The sequence below is a fragment of the Anolis sagrei genome, chromosome 3 (genome assembly GCF_037176765.1).
Source record: "Anolis sagrei isolate rAnoSag1 chromosome 3, rAnoSag1.mat, whole genome shotgun sequence".
NCBI classification, from domain to species: domain Eukaryota; kingdom Metazoa; phylum Chordata; class Lepidosauria; order Squamata; family Dactyloidae; genus Anolis; species Anolis sagrei.
In genome coordinates this window covers 76,917,440-76,934,781 of record NC_090023.1, presented here as the reverse complement: position 1 = coordinate 76,934,781, position 17,342 = coordinate 76,917,440, and the positions used below count along the sequence as shown (strand labels likewise).

The 17,342-nt window shown below is 37.0% G+C and overlaps 1 protein-coding gene across 7 annotated transcripts in view; it reads left to right on the top strand.

Annotated features, from left to right (window-relative positions):
* Window positions 1–17,342, top strand: part of KDM6A (lysine demethylase 6A) — a 141,063-nt gene that overhangs the window by 22,080 nt on the left and 101,641 nt on the right. For all 7 annotated transcript variants that reach the window (XM_060770233.2, XM_060770236.2, XM_060770234.2 and 4 more), the window contains exon 3: window positions 13,318–13,426. In XM_060770233.2, coding sequence (XP_060626216.2) covers window positions 13,318–13,426 — 109 coding nt within the window. The remainder of the gene's footprint in view (window positions 1–13,317; window positions 13,427–17,342) is intronic.

The window sequence follows — 17,342 nt, the reverse complement described above, 5'->3', positions numbered from 1 at the left end:
GCGGAGTATTCAATTTTCCTCAAGCTTTATTGTACGTTTACTTTGAACATGCTGTTGTAACCCAGCAGCTGAAAGTCTGTGGCTATCCAGTTTTTCACCACATTCTCAATTCTAATTCAACTTGAAGCAGAGCAAGAAAGAAAATACTAGCTAGTGGGTAGACAAAAAAGACTTTGTAAACAATAACTTTATCAGAGGCTTTATTATCAAGCCTCATGAGTAGTAACTATTAATAACCTTATTACACATGATTTGCTCAGTCTTTTCTTAATGTTTCCCAAGTTTATAACCATGACAGTATTTTCTGGAGACAGTTTATGGTTTATCTGTGTGAAAAGTGTTTCCATTTTTCCACCCAGACTCTCACCATTAAGCACTATTTGAATGCTCTTGTTTCCCATAGTATTTTCTGTACAGTACATGGATTTTAAGTGCATATGTTGTCATCTCATATATTGGTAAGTTAAGATTGCAACTGCTAAATTGATAATGTTTGTGTATTGATTTTTCTTTTTGTAATACTGAATTAATTAATTTAATGTTAATTGTTTCTGGATACATTTCATTTATTAGTTGAAAATTCCCCGTGTTTGTTATGGTGATTTAATAGCTCAATTTCAACGGAACCTTTAGAGGGAGAATTACAGTACATTGGATTATTGGTGTTAGAAGATGAATGGAAAATGTAAGCAAGATATTTTCGATGGTCCTATTTAAACTATTTGTGCATAGTTACACAGAAACCTCAAGCATGTAAAATAGGCAAAATGGCGATCAATCAGATATATGGCATCATTTTCTAGGTGGTGTGTATTTTATAGCTGCAAATCCTTTAAAACGCATGTAAATAGATTTCTGGCTGATTCATAGAGTATCTGGCAGTGTAGTTAGAGCAAAATTCATTGAGGCAAGTGAGCTCATGCTTATCTTGTGAAACTACTTGTCTGTTGAAATTTACAGTTGTAGTGCAGTGTTACAGCCGAGAAGACCGCACTGACAAGCCATGCCTTTTGTTATGTTGTTCTATGTAGTTAAAGACCTCTCCAGGTCCAATCTTGCTGAACAACATTTGCCAATCTTTGTAATTGTTTATTAGGGCAGCAACTCACTGAATTCAGTTACTGTTTAATTAATTGCTTGATGACATTTATTCTAGGAAAAGTATTTATAATGCAGCAGCTTGTTGTAATGATCGAAAAACCCAGACATTTATGATTTCTAATTATGGCAATCAGATCTTCCAAAAGGTTTTTCAGAACAAACGTTAGAAATCAGAAATATGATCTAAGCATTTCAAGCAATATCATATGGAGTGCCGCTATTTGCTTGTCTGTCACAGCATAAAAATAAAAAATAAAAACGCGGGGAAAAGGAAGGACCTAGCCGTGCCTTTAAGGCTGACTTATATGAGCACGAGTTTTCATGGATTTCAGTCTTGTATTCCAGACATGGATAGAGTTAATTCCATATTCCCATCTATCAGAAAATATGTATTGAAATTCATAAAAAAAACTTTACAAAAATAAATCAGACCTAAAGATGCTGCTAGATTCTTCCTTCCTTCTCATTTCCATTTTTGTGATCACTTGAATAGTACCATTACAGTGTTTTTGCGTGTGGAAACACTAGATGCAGAAAAAAGAGATATATGTAGAAGTGGGACACTATGCAACCAAGGCCAGTATCGGCTTAGCTTTGCAAGACTTCTGGAGGACAGAAATTTTCAGGAGTACTCGGTCTCTGTGTGTGTGCTTCTATACAGGAAATCTTAGAAGAAAAATGGAAGTCATTGCTAAGAGGAGGTTGTACCTAAGCCTGGCTGATGTTTCAACGAGCAAATGAAGTTAAGTTGTTGTAACTGCAATAGATGAGCCTGATTTGTTTTGTAATGAGTGGATTACCTGTTTCCAGTTCTATAGAGATGTACAGTTTCTAGGCATTTTGAAGCTATGGAAAAACTATTTTCTGTTTTTGAGGTCAATATTAACACTTCTGATTTCTAGCACTAATGTGCTACATGCTTGAGACTGCTCTATTTTCTTTTGACATAGCAAGGTAACATCCCATCCCAAGATCTGTACTTTTCTTTGAAAACCTTTGCAGATACTTTCTGGTATGAGGCAGTTATTGTTAGGGGTTGGGTTAAAAAAGAATGTGTGGTGAATTTGCCTTCTGAGTCATCCCACAATTTATTTACTATTTTTATTAAATATTCTAACTGAATTTCCAAACAATCAAGCAGCAACCTTGACTTGATGACCCATCTTGTTCAGCATTCTTTTTTGTTATAGGCAAACCAGATGTTGCATTGTGTTTTTCAATATACCTTATATACTCTAGTATAAGCCGGGTTTTTCTCTCCTTTTCTTACATTTACATTATTTACATTTACATTATTTTATTCTGTTATTATATTTCATTATATTTATTATTTCGCTCTATTATTATTACATTTATAATTTTTCTCTATTGTTGTTATTGTTACATTTATTATTTTGCTCTATTAGTTTTATTACATTTTTTATTTTTCTCTATTATTGTTGTTATTACATTTATTATTTTACTCTTGTTACATTTACATGATTTTACTCTATTATTTTATTACATTTAATAGTTTACTCTTTATTTATTACTAGCTTGGGGACCCGGCGCTGCCCGGGTTATTAGATAAAGTGGGTAATGGCAGTTCTGTATGCCAAGTTTGGTCATTATTGGTCACTGGATGATGGTTGCATTGTTTTCAGGAAGTGAGTGTAGGTACGTGAAGTACCATCATCCATGGTCCACCCTCCTACAAACAGCAGCAGGATATAGAGTGGGTCATTGGGGTTCTATGTGCCAAGTGTGGTCCTTATCAGTCATTGGATGAGGGTGGCAGTGGTTTCAGTAAGTGAGTAAAGGTACTGCAAGTCCCATCATCCATGGTCAACCCTCCTCCAAAACTGCACCAGGATGTAGAGTGGGTCATGGGGACTCTGCGTGCCAAGTTTGGTCTTGATCAGTCATTGGCGAGGGTCTCAGTGGTCTCAGGAAGTGAGTGAAGTGACTGCAAGTCCCATCATCCATTGTCAAATTCTTCCAAACTGCACCAGGATGTAGATTCGGTCATGTGGGCTCTCTGTATGAATTGTGGTCCTGATCCATCGTTGTTGGCAGTTGTAATGGTCTTAGGAAGGGAGTGCAGGCATTGCAAGTCCCATCGTCCATGGTGCATCCTCCCCCAAACTGCCCCAGGATGTAGAATGCACCATGGAGACTCAGTGTGCCAAGTTTGATCTTTATCGCTAATTGGATGAGGGTTGCAGTGGATTGAATTGAGCAAAGGTACTGCAAGTCCCATAATCCATTGTCCATCCCCGGCCAAACCACACCAAGATGTAAAGTGGGTCATAAGAGGTCTATGTGCCAAGTTTGGTCGTGATCAGTCATTGGATGAGATTAACAGCGGTCTCAGAATGTGAGTGATGGTACTGCAAGTCCCATCATCCATGGTTCATCCTCCTCCAAACTGCAGTAGGATGTAGAGTGGGTCATGGGGGCTCTGTGTGCTTAGTCTGGTCTGTATTGGTAATTGTCTGACTCAGCCCCCTCTGGCCTTTTCCTTTCCTCTCTTTTGTCATCTCGGAATCTTGGAATTGAGGCTGGCCAATCAGAGACCATATGCAAATTTCCTTCTCATGTCCCCGTTTCTGCCATGAACCCTTTTCTCCACCAGGGGCTCCTATTGAAGCTGGCCAATCAGAGACCATATGCAAATAGCACCACTGCACCAGCCAATCAAAACGCTGGCACATACTCCTCCCGCCACACTTTTGTCCTCCGCATACAAGTTTTGACTTTTATTATATACATAGATTATTACATTTATTATTTTATTCTTTATTATTATTGGAAGGATACGTAAGCACATTTGCATTGAAGAAGTTTAGAATAATGGTTTAATCAGAATTTGATAGTTAAGATAAAAATTACAGTTTTATGTAAATATTCAAAAACATTTAATGTACAGATGCCTCAATTAATGTAATTTTATTGGTATCTACTTTTATTTTGAAATTTACCAGTAGCTACTGTATTTCCCACCCTCGGTTTATACACAAGTCAATACATTTTCCCAGTTTTTAATGGTAAAATTAGGTGCCTCAGCTTATATTTGAGTTTGTTTATAATCACGTATATATGGTAACCTGATAAACCTACTTCTGTTGTTAAATCTGTGCAGTTGACCAAAGTATGCTGTCACATAGAATGCCCTATTTGTGCTTTTGATTAGTTGTAATATGTATATCAATTTTCTATTAAAGCCATCTATGCTAATAGTTGCCATGGTGTTCTTTTAACCTATCTAAAATGGATTTAAACAAATGTCCACCCCAGTCTGCCTCTATAAATGTTTTTTTGCATTATTCTTTGGTCTCTCTTTATGATTCTGTGAAATACACACAATTCTAAATACCACCAACTTTCAGCAAACAAGATTTCATATCAAATATTACAAAACTTCATGTGTATTGGGAATATAATGCACTATTTAAATTTTGGACAAAGTTATGAATCACAAATTGAATTAAGTGGAATAAATACCTAGAATTTGCAAGATTTTATAACAGAATTTCTGGAACATTGATCATATTATATCATTTTCATATAGATATATATTGTATGTTATTTCTTAGTTTTCATGAAGATGTTGACTTTCCTGTAAATCTTGAAACCAACTAAAACTGCAAAATATGAAGTACCCAGATTATGTTTTGTTATAACTAACGATTAATACACACTGGTCTCTCTGAAATATACACGTTAAATTGGGGATGGGCTAGAAAGAGCAGAAAAATGGGAATTAAAAATGGTTTGAATATTTAGCAAACTGTGCTCTAAGATTATATTTTTGAAAGGAGGTTGAAATACACAAGTGGCTGTAAAAAGAATTGGGATTCCAAATGGGAAAAACTGATAGCTAGAATAAAAGGAAAAAGAAAATATAAAGAACTTAATTATACTCTCTTCACAATTTATCATTTCAAATAATACTTCAGTTGAAGTTACAATTGTTCCCAGTGGCTGGGGGATGAAGGGGAAAGAGGAGAAAAGAAAAACTGTTAGACACAAGAGGTTGACAAGTGTGGAATTGGGATTGGTAAGGTTATTGTAAATAAGATACATTATATTGAGATAAAATGTAAGTGAAATTTCATTATCGAGATTTGTATTACCCTACTTGTGTCCACAATTAATAAAAAAAATACAAAAAAGGACACATTAAGGAGGGGTGGGTAGAGTGAGAGAGAGCTAGCAACTTGATATGGATGTGATTAGTTAAGATTGCTTCTTCTCATTTCATCTAGCAGAATGAACAGTCTTAGTTCTAGTCTCTTAAGATGATTTTCTGATAGACTGCCCAAGTATTTGCCATAAAATTGCCATAATTGAATCTTCCTCTGATGAGCACAGTTTGTGCTCTTCTTGTTTGGAAGAGGGTGATCTTGTCAGCTTGTCTCAAAACTGTCAGTACTTTACTCAGCAGTCAGACAGCGATAGGCTGTCTCAGCTGAGAATATTCTTTGGGAACAGATATTCCTCATACCAAAACTTAACACTGTTCCACATCCATTGTAGCTTTGTCTTTCTGGTTCACCAAAGGCAAAAACCAAAATTCAATATTAAAAAAAGGTCAGTTCACAGATATCTTTTCAAGCTATTGTTAAGAAATTTGGCATATATGCAAACCATGATTTGTGCTAACCAATTTACTATCAAAATTTGTCTATTATTATATTCTACAGTTCATTGTACTAAAGGGAATGGCGAGCCTTTGGTAAGATCACATGGTGATTCTGTACACACAAACTGTGACACAAATTCATTCACAGTTCAGGTCTTGCTCATGAGTCATGGTAGGAGAGTTCTTGTTGTTTTACAAAATATGATTTAAATGAATCAATTGACTAAAATAATTTAAATATGCTCTAGGGAAGTTTTCTGATGCTATCCTTTTTTTCTCTAAGCTCGCAACTCCATTCACCTCGTGGTGTGGTGTGCATTCTTTTCAAATCATTAATTACAAATGCAATCTATAACAATGGTACTGAAGAGCTGGTGACATTGCTGATATTTCTGGATGAATAAATAATATTAGAATTGTTGTTTTCTTCTGCAACAAAATTAGTTCCAATAAAGCAAGTTGCTTTTCACCCCTAAATTTAGGTAACCTTTTTGTCAGTTTTCATTATCCTTTTGATGTAACTTGGACAATACTGACATCATAGTCTCTTAATTATTTTACTTATAGATGTATTCAGAACACACTGAGAGGGGTATTTGTTGAAGGCCAGTGTTGAGACACAAATAGGATGCATGGAGTAATATGGATTCATAAGCTTTAGCTTTTCGTTTCCTAGCTCATTTTGTTTTTGAGGAATGTTTTGATCAACAGGATGCAGGAGAATATAAGTGCCTCCTCGATAGAATGTGTTGGCTCAGATGCTTCAAAACTGGTATTTTTGTGGCAAGCACAATTCCCTTTAAAAACCTAGATACATGTATTATTTTACAATAGTTAGGTTAATGCTAAATTCTCTTGATGAAAATTCATTCTGCAGTTGAACTGAACTGAATTTTCTGTAAGATATATCTGAGGTAAAACAAAGCTTTTTATACACAGATGAAGAACAAATGTGATAATTTTTCTCACACATTTATACTTTTCCTACCAAACATGGCCATTCCATTTCCTTGAATGCAAACTTATTTTGAAGAAATATATTTTGTAGCAGTCTAGCTAGTATACTTAATTGTACCCTATTATTATTAGTTAACAGAAGTTCCGTAATTGCTATTTAACAGTATCTGATTTTAAAAATCTCTGCTTCTAGAAATTGAAATACTCTCCCTTCCATACCAATCAGAGCAACACAGATTTCTGTACCTCTTTTGTCAGTGCTCAGTAGGCTAGTAATTTTTTTTGGCAGATTATTAACATTGATATGCCTTTCTTGCCAGGTTAGGATAGATTATTCTTGTAAAGAAATCACTGGAAATGTGAGCATTGTTATCATTGTCTTCAGTTGTAGGGGAAAAGACGGATGATTCTGCAGTTTTATGGGTGGCTGCACTTATGTATTAATAAACAAATATTGTATATACTTGAGTATAAGCTGAGTTTTTCAGCTCCCCTCGACTTAGACTGGAGTGAGGCCCCTGGCAGGAAGGTGTGAGGCTGAAAGAAGGTCAGGCCAGGTTCCGGCCTCTCATGCCTTCCTGCCAGGACTTTCACCTTCCCGCACAGCAACCCAGCTGGGTCGCTGTGCCAAGAAGGGGGGAGAGAGTGCAGGCCTTCCTTTCTTCATGCGCGCCTTCTAGTTCTCCCCTCTCGACACAACAACCCAACTGGGTTGTTGCACCGGGAGGGGAGGCCACCCGCCTTCCTCTCCTCAGTCCTTTCCACTTCCTTCCCACCTCAAGTCCCCACTTTTCCAGCACTTCTTTCTTCCATTTTTCTATTTTCCCCCTTCCTACCTCAGTCTTTACCATCCTCAGCCTCTCTCTTCCACTTTTCCAGTTCCCTTTCCATCCTGCCCTTTCCAGGTTCCGCCCTCTCTTTCATATTTCAGTCTTGCCCACTGTTCCACCCCACTTTCCCACTTTCCCACTTTCCCAGCCCCCTTTCCCACCTCAATCTTTCCCAGTTCTCCACTTGCTTCCTTCGCATTCCAATCTTTCCACCTTTCAGCCCCCTTTTTGCACTCCAGTCTTGCTCATTTTGCAGTTTTCCTTTCCCCATCCCAATCTTTTATGACTGCCCCTTCCCCCCATTAGCCCAGCTTTTCCTAATCCCCCCCCCCATACTCCAGACTGGGGTCTTTCCCACTTTCCAGCCCCCCCTTTCCATCCTATCCTTTCCCATTCCCAGCCCTCCTTTCACACCTCAATTATTCCCCCTTCCCCAGTTATGCCTTTCCCACCCAGTCCTATTTTTTCAGCTACCCCTTTTCCACCTCATTTTCCCACTTTTTCAACCACCCCTTCCCATTCCATCCTTTTCCCATTTCCAGTCCTTCTTTCCCTCCCTCTTCCCATTCCAGTCTTTCCCACTTTTCCTTATTCATATACACCTAAAATGTACAGTGAAAATAAACTATAGTAGTTATTGGAAGGATATGCAAGCACATTTACATTGAAGAAGGTTAGAATAATGATTTAATCAGAGTTGGATGGCCTTATCTTAAATTACAGTTTTATGTAAATATTCAAAAACATTTAACCTACTGATGCCTCAATTAATGTAATTGTATTGGTATCTATTTTTACCACTAGCTAATTTACCAGTAGCTGCTGCATTTCCCACCCTCGGGAAGTAAGTTTTCCCAGTTCTTGGTGGCAAAATTAGGTGCCTTGGCTTATATTTGGGTTGGCTTATACTCGAGTATATGTGGTAAATTATTATTTGTTCATTTATTTTGTTGGTTATATCAGACTTAGAAATATTCAATTTACCATAGGTGTTTTGTGTGTGTGTGGGTGATACGGAACATCTAACTTTGTATGTTTTAAACAGGATAATGATAATTACTATCAGGGAATTAGTATTTAATTCACTGCACATGAATTGTTTGTATTCTTTTAAAGGCAAAATATAAAAAATATTTTATATGTATTAGAACAAAATGCTGTCTCTTATATTTACTTCCTTCCTCTAGATCTATGGTCTCTTCAGGGCAGCTGCTGTTGGTCATTTTGCCAACTTACATTCTTCAAGCATTGCTTTCTTCTCTTTAAACAAAGGGAAGGAAGTGAACTGTCTTCTCTCTTTTATTGGCAGAATCTTTTCATTTCATTTGTGAAAGCGGCAGTCATACAGGACAGTTTAGCTGAATGCACTGTAAAATGCAGAGTGCAGCAAGGAATCTTGTCTCTGGGATCAAAACTTTAAATTCCCCTTTTATTTGTAAATATGAATTAAGGTGGTTTCCAAGTATTTATAGAATTACCTGCTTTCTATGCTATAATAGGCTACATACGTAACTCAGGATAAGTTCAGCGAAATGTACTTTCCATCATACATGTCTTCGGAAATTGTTTCTGAGGAGCGAGTATCTTATTGGAAGGATGAAGAAGGGAAAAAGCTAAAAGAAGCTTGCGATGTTGGAATAACTTTGGTAGAAGGTGGAGATGAAATAATAGCTATGGATATTTATGGAGGAGCCCAAAATAGGAATGTAAAATTTCCAGAAATGTTGGCACCAAGAGAGGAAAAAATATTTCATTTTCCTCAAAAAAAGATAGGAATTTTTTGAGAAAGATTGAATACAAAAATGTGTTATTGGAATTCTCAGAAGATGGAAAACCACTTTGTTATTTTAGAACAGTGGTTCCCAAACTTTTTTTGACCAGGGGCCACTTTGACCAGGGACCATTCTCCAACATTAGTGTCCAAAGCGTTACAAATCAGTTTTTGGTCAACTTTATATTCGGTTTGGTTATTTGAGGTGCGGATTCAGAAAATTGCATGAGGTAGACCACATCAGCTCTAGTTTGTGATACAGAACATATGCCATCTAGTAGTTGCCATCTGCTTGCAGATTTGGTTTGGTTATTTGAGGTACTGATTCAGAAAATTGCATAGTATGGACCGCATCAGCTCTAATTTCTGATACAGAACTTATGCCATCCAGTAGTTGCCATCTGCTCGCACACAGAAAACCATATTTAATAAGCCTCGGCACTATAAGAGGGTTTTGTGAGAACAGTCGCTGTTGTTGATGAGGCCATGAACCATATTTTCGTTTTTGTGGACCACTGGTGGTCAACGGACTTTAGAAACACTTTAGAGCCACTGCTTTAGAAACATAAAACATGTTAGACATATTTGTTGTTATTGTATGACAATACTTTTGCAACCTATGGCTGCTCAAAGGCAAATCTATCAGGGGAGTTTCTTCTCTGAGGAGGGGATTGTCATAGCCTTACCCTAATGCTGAGAGATTGTGATTTGCCATGGTCACCAAGTGGATTTCTGTATCTGAGTGGGATTTGAAGCTGGTTTTCAGGTCCATAATCCAAACTGAAATCACTGCACTGTATTGGCACTCATGACACATACTGTGGTTAGAGTTACACAGAATTGTCATACATTTATGTTTGATATCTTAAAAGCACAATTCAGTTTGACAATAGTTGCAAATATTTTTCAAATATTTAGTTACCTTTGTTACAAATAGTAGTAAGATACTGTTTTTGAAAGAAACTTGTTTTGCTGCTTTACTGAGTATGAGGCAAAAGCAATAAAAATAGAACAAACCATCAATATTAGCAAAACAGAAAAAATGTTTTTTTTTTCTTTTGACCTCCTTGGTGTTTAGCTGAAAGAATCGAAAAATGTGCAGTAGGTGTTAATTTTAAAGTGTAATGTTTATTTTATGTGTTTTTGTTTTACATTAAGGTTTTAAATTAATTGGATTAATTTTAATGTTAGTTTAATTCTTTAATTTCATTTTATGTTTTAAACTTTTATACCATATATTGTTTTAGTTATTTTGCATTAACTTACGTTGTAAGCTGCTTTTGGTCTAATATTGGTAGAAGGACAGGATACAAATCAAGTCAGTAATAATAATAAATCATGTCCATTAAAAGTGCTGAGAAAAGACCAGGAATTGCAATTATCAGATACTGGATATAGTATTTTTAAAAAAACAATTTTAAGAAAATAAATATATGAAAGCATTCTAAAAACATTTTATTTGAAAAAGAGTCCTAAAACCCTTTTGAATTCCTCTTAATTTTTAAATTTTCAAAGACACTGTTTTAAAGATGGTGCTGCATATTTTTAGTTTTGAAAAAGCTATGTTCCAAACCAGACCACTCTCTAGGACTCTCCAGTATTTAGTATTTTTTCATCACTTCAGTGCAAGCCATACGACCAAAGATGTTCTTCTTAAAATTGGAAGTGTTTTAAAGTTTTTTTCCCTAAAATTGGAGGTAGGTGGATTCTGGATGCAAGCTTAGGAAAGTTATGAGTATCACCCTCTTCCTCTCATTCTTAGAGGCAACCTGGGACTTCATACCTTGTATTTGACTTGGAGTCAGATCACTTTCATATAAATACTAGTTAGGGTACCTGGCGGTGCCCGGGTTATTTGAAAAAGACATTGTTTGTTTTGGGATGTTAGGTATTATCAGTTTGATAATTTGTAGCTCTGTTCCTTAGAAAAAAGCCAATCTTTGATTTCATTGTATATGAATGTTTCCATTAGAAAATACATAAGGCTGGTGGGTGAACTGCAATTCCCAGAATTGTGGGTCAATCCTCCCCAAACCCTGCCTATATTCATCAGGGGCTTCAGAATGCTCTCTTGAGTGCAGGGTGAACTACACCTCCCTCAAACTGTTTCAGTATGTTCAGTTGGTCACCAGGATTCTGTGTTCGAAGTTTGGGTCAGATTCATTATTGATGGGGATGGCAGTGGTATGTGGGAGTGAGTGAAGGTACTGCAAATCACATTGTCTGTGGTCCACTCTCCCTCAACCCTCACCAGGATAAAGTGCATCATAGGGAGTCTGTGTGGGAAATTTGGTCCAGGTCCATCATTCGTGGGTGTTGCAGTGGTTGCTGGGAGTAAGTGAAGATACTGTAATTTCCATCATCCCTGTTCCATCCTCTCCCAAAACACACCAAGATGTAAAGTGGGTCATGAGGAGTCTGTGTGGCACGTTTGGTCCAGGTCTGTCATTCGTGGGTTTCTTACTCGTCTCAGGATGTGGATAAAGTTCCTGCATATCTCATCATTTGTGGTCCATCCTTTTCCAAACTGCACTAGTTGCTGATCAGTTCCTTTGTTTGCTGTTTGCCATAGGAAAGGGTAGGAAAGGGTTAAAGTAGAGGCAATGGGTGGGATCATGCAAATTCCACAGCAATGGAGAGAGAAAGGAATCCTGGGATGTCCATTCTGGAGGAAAAACAGGAAATCCAGATGAAATTGTCCGGCTATGAAAGGTGTTCACTTGGATGGGGCAGGATGGTGTTTGTGGAGGACATTGGCAGGGCTCTTGGACATGTTCATGGAGCCCACTGTAACCTGCAATGTCCTTAGGGGGAGTGCCCTAGTGGCTCTTCAGCATTGTGGGTTAAAGCTGTTTATGGAGGCGGAAGGCTTTCTATGTAAGTGGACACCTCTGCCATATACACACACATGCATTTTCACTTTTATTATGTCTATAACAATAATAATAATAATTTATTTATTTGAGCAGTCATATGACCATTTCAAAATACAACACAAGTAAAAGACGAGGCAAAAAGGAGAGGACAGCAGCTGACCTTCTATTTACAGTCAGAATCTTATGTTCCTAGTTCTTCTTTCAGGAAATGTGCTCTTTTCTTGATAGCTTTCAGAATAAAAAGGTTTACTCTGATTATGGTGGATCTTTCCTGTCCTTACAAGAGAAATGTCAGATTGTGTATGTGTATAGATTACATGATCCCTCTTTCAGCTTTGTCTGCAAGTATCCTGAAACCACTGTTGCCACGTTTGGGGTGGGGGTGGGGGGATTTATTTAACAGGAGTGAACGTGAATCCAATTCAGTTATTTTATTTTAAAGGTTGATAATGAATGTTACACTAGCAGAATACTATGTTTCAATATCAATTTAAAACTTTCGTTATAATGATGCTATTATTTATTTATATCCTACAATTCTCACAATGGTGCTCAAAGTAATTAGCAACATATTTAAGAACAATACAAATTAGAAACTACAAAACCTGATTTATAAACTCTAAACATTAAAATGTAAAAAATTAATTAAAGGATTATGCAAAACATAAAACACCTTTTAAAATAGCCACCTTGATTCATTGTACTGAAAAAAAGAAATGATATAAATGATGTTAAGATAACTAACATTAGTACTTTATTTAAGTCTTGACATTAATTATTAAACCAAAAGTTCACCTTGATTTTAGTAATAGAGGCAGAGTGTTTCTTAATAGTGTGAAAGTAAAATCAATTTTAAATGTCAACCTAGTATAGTGGTTTGAGTGTTGGATTAGAGCTCTAGAGACTAGCGTCTGGCTCTCTCCTGTGCCATGGAAACCTTGGGTGACCTTGGACAAGTCACATTTTCTCAATTTCTTTTCCTCTGAAGACATGTTGCCAAGAAACTCCTGTGATAGCTTCACCTTAGGATCACCATAAGTCAGACATTTCTCCAAGGCACAAAATAACAAAAATTAGTTTTAAGTTACGCCACATAAATAAAGTGTACCTGTACAAGTTATTTAGTGTATTAATAAAATGTGTCCTTTTTATTCCCAGGCTGTTGGCTGTTATGAATCACTGATATTGAAAGCAGAAGGAAAAGTTGAGTCCGATTTCTTTTGCCAGTTAGGTCACTTCAACCTCTTATTGGAGGATTATCCAAAAGGTAAGTCCTTTATAATTTCTTTCAGTAGTCTGTACGTAAGATTCCAAGTCTTTGTGTACTTCTAGCGGGACTTAAACTTACAACTAGAGTTTCTTCTATATTTCAGCTATTAACACTCTTATTTGTAAGATTGTTTTTTTCTCTTTCGGGAATTTTACATATAGTTTTCTGGATTTTGCCTCTAGTGTATTTAGAAAAGTACCATAATAGAATGGAAACTTTCTGGGAATGTTCCCAAATGGGCTGTTGTAGGTTTTTCGGGCTATATGGCCATGTTCCAGAAGCATTCCCTCCTGACGTTTCGCCTGCATCAATGGCAGGCATCCTCAGAGCTTGTGAGGTCCAGACCTGGCTCCTAATGCTTTAATGGCCGGCTGTTTCCCCGTGAGGAGGAGGGGCGTGGCCATGGGTCTATTTGTGGGCATGCAGTTTCTCCTTTATGGACATGCAGTTTAGAAGTCCTTTCTGCTTTTTGTTTTCGTTGTTTTTTTGAATGAAGGACATACATTGGGTTGTTAGGTGTATCGTGTTCCAAATTTGGTGTCAATTCCCCCAGTGGTTTTTGAGTTCTGTTAATCCCACAAACGAACATTACATTTTTATTTATATAGATAATTTAAAAACAGAAAGGTAAAAAACACTTTAAAGAAATAGGTAAATCCAATTAGGTAGGAAGATAAGCAGGAACAAAGTAGTCCAGGGTAACAGTCCAGCAAAGTCCATAAAAATAAAGTCAAAACTTCCCAAATAAAATGCAAGTAATCAGGAAACATGAACCCAAGGCATGAATATAAAAGCATGAAATACAAGAATCAAAACCATGAAATAAAGGCACTTAAAACATGAATTTCCCAAGTGAAACTTCCATGCACAAGAACGAGGACTTGACTTGATTCCAAACGATGCTTCATCTGACTACATATCCTGTACTTGGGACTTTTATCTTCTTGTTAGCTAAGTCTCTAGCATTCAGAAATTGGTTTCCTTTTAACTTCTTTCTTATCTTTTTTCTCTCTGAGCCTGGCAGACCGTCGAAGCCACTGTTTGGCTCTCCTGTTCTGTCTAATCTCCTATCTATGTATTTGCTCATTATCTATTTGCTTATTAAATTCTGCAGCTGGGCCAGGCCCTGAACTGTTTTCATGTTCCCTATCATGGGAACTCTCTGGTAACAATTTAGAAAGCACACCATCATCCCAACACCCCTCAGGGACATTCTCATGGGAAACTACACTTTGAACAGCCATCTTCTGGTCACTCTCTGTATCAATATCACTGACAAAACCATTGCCATCTTGAAACTCATTGACATCACTCCCCACACCCAAAGCACCCTGATCCTGAAACACAATCACAATTCCTGCTGGATCGCTCTAGGCCCAAGGCATTGCCTTGCCTTAACCCTTTGAGTCCCTGATGTTAATATTCTAGGTGTCTAGCACTGCGCTGGAAGGGAAACAGTTGGAGACCCCCGTATTATACTACATTTTTATTTATCCGACGTTCTGCTGTCCTGTTTATGTCAGATAAGCGAGACTCTACTGTATTCCTGGCTGATTTTTAAAGGATTTTAACAATGTTTTTTCGGTTGCCACTGATACAATTTCTGTCAGGTGGCTACTGAGAAAAGAAAATTACTTGTACTACCCTTCACTCACCTATGGAATACCTTGTTCTGCCTGTTCTCCTTATAGATATGCCAACCTTCCTTTTCAAACAGGCATTTAACATATAATGTGTTGACTTTATAATCATTTTTGCTGGCTTTATAATATCTGACTATTGCAATGCTGCAGTCATCTGTTTATTACAGTGGTTATTTTTGTCCATTTAAAAATTATTGTTCTGATGGCCTTTGCAAGTTGAGTATAATTTTGTAAAGTTTTCTAAATCCGTACAAATTACCACTACTATGGGCCAAAATAGCTTTGCCATCATCTTCTCCCCCCCCCCCCCTCAATTTCAGCTTTGTGCTTTTTGCTAGCTAGAAATTATATTAGCCAAATGCACAATCTTTGTTAGAGAGAAGGTATATATTGCTGTGGGGGGAGAGATACAGTATTGAGAGGCTTCCTGCTTTCTTTAAAGATTGTTGTTCAAAGGGCACCAAGTAGGGGTGTGCAAATCCGTTTTGCTTTTCTTCTGTTTTTGTTTCCAATTTTGGGTGCCCCCTATTTTAGGAAAGCTTCCAGGAGATTGGGGTGGTGGTGTCTGGATTCCTAATTCAGAACCCTGAGTTCCGTTTCTGTTTTTTTCGGGGGGGGGGGGGGGGCAGAAAACAGAATGGAAACACAAAGAATTCTCTGCCATTTTGCACACCCCTAGCACCAAGTACTATGGGAAAGGTAGAAGGTTTTGTCATCAAGAGAGGTTTCTAGGTGCAAAGCTTTGCATTCTTCTATAAATAAAACAATTGCCATTAACTCCTGTTTAGAATAGTAAAGAAAGACATTAATGGATACCATTGAAGTAGGGCTGAAATTTGGCCAACATTTTCTAGTAGCTGAATTTTGGTTTCATAGTGGTTGGAACCACATATGAAGAGTTGAATTTTAGCTTTGAAATATAATATGAAGAGGGCAAGTATTTTATTTTTAAGTCAAAATGCTCTAGTAGTGAAACATCAGGGGCTGGAAAAATGGACAGGCTATATACATTGTCAACCTCTTTGCATGGTAACTAGATTTTCCTTTATATATTTTGTGATAGAAATATTCAGAGAATAATTCACAACCTATTTGTATTTCTAGGTTTCACATGTCCAGGTTGTTATATGTTTAGTTTATGCATTAATCTAAAATTATATTTTTATATTCTTGCTAAGGTAGTTAAAGAAGTCTAAATCACAAACCATTTCTATGGCCAAGTAATACCTTTAACTTCCCCACTTAGGTTTTTTAATCACGACTAAAGACAAAATATTTGTTCTTTCTTAACCAAAATTGCAATTAGAGGTGACAGTAGTCCATTTACTATTGAGTAAGTTAGAAATCATGATATTTCTTTCTAGATGAACATGGACAGGAGTGGTCCATGGAAAAAAGATCTGGAAGTGAGCAGTGTTTTCTCCAATGCCTTCTCTTTTGGAAATTTCCTTTCCCAGTTAACTATGCTTAAATGTTTAAAACATGAATCTGGATTATGGATAATGATAATCGTAGCTCCCATTTAACTATCTTGAGAATTCAGTGTTTACCATGATTTGGGCAACTTAGCAGAGTTTGGGGGAAAAAAAGTAATTATTAATTCACTTGCATAATTAATTGATTCAGATAGCAGAATTCCAGCATACCTGAAAGAGGCACTACTGAAAAGGTGTTCCCTGTTGGATAACTATTGGCCATTCTCATTTTTGGAAAAGATGTTAGAATTTCTGGTGGCTCATCCAACCTGCAGAAGTTCTTGGAGGAACTACTTCTGTAAGGAAAACAATTGCCATTAATGCCTGTTTAGAATAGTAGATCCATTTCAGTTTGGCTTCAGACTTGAGTATAATGAAGGCACATTTTGCTGCTATGCTAAATGACCTTCTCAAGAAACTAGACTGAAAGTATTTGTCCCTGTTGATTATCCTGGATCTCTTAGTGGCTTTTAATACTTTTAATAATACTATTATTCTGGCTGTGCTGCTGAGATGGTCATGATTCCCATTCTGGAGGGAAGAACTCAGAATGTGGAGCTAGGAAACTTCATTTTTACTCCTTGACTATTAGTCTTCGCTGTCTTTGAGTGTTCTGTTCTGTCTCCATGCTATTTATATATATAGGCAGTCCCCAAGTTACAAACAAGATAGGTTCTGTAGGTTTGTTCTTAAGTTGAATTTGTATGTAAGTTTGAACAGCTACTTTTCAAAGTGTAACTCCAGCTATACACACAGACACACACACACACACACACACACACACACGTATATGTA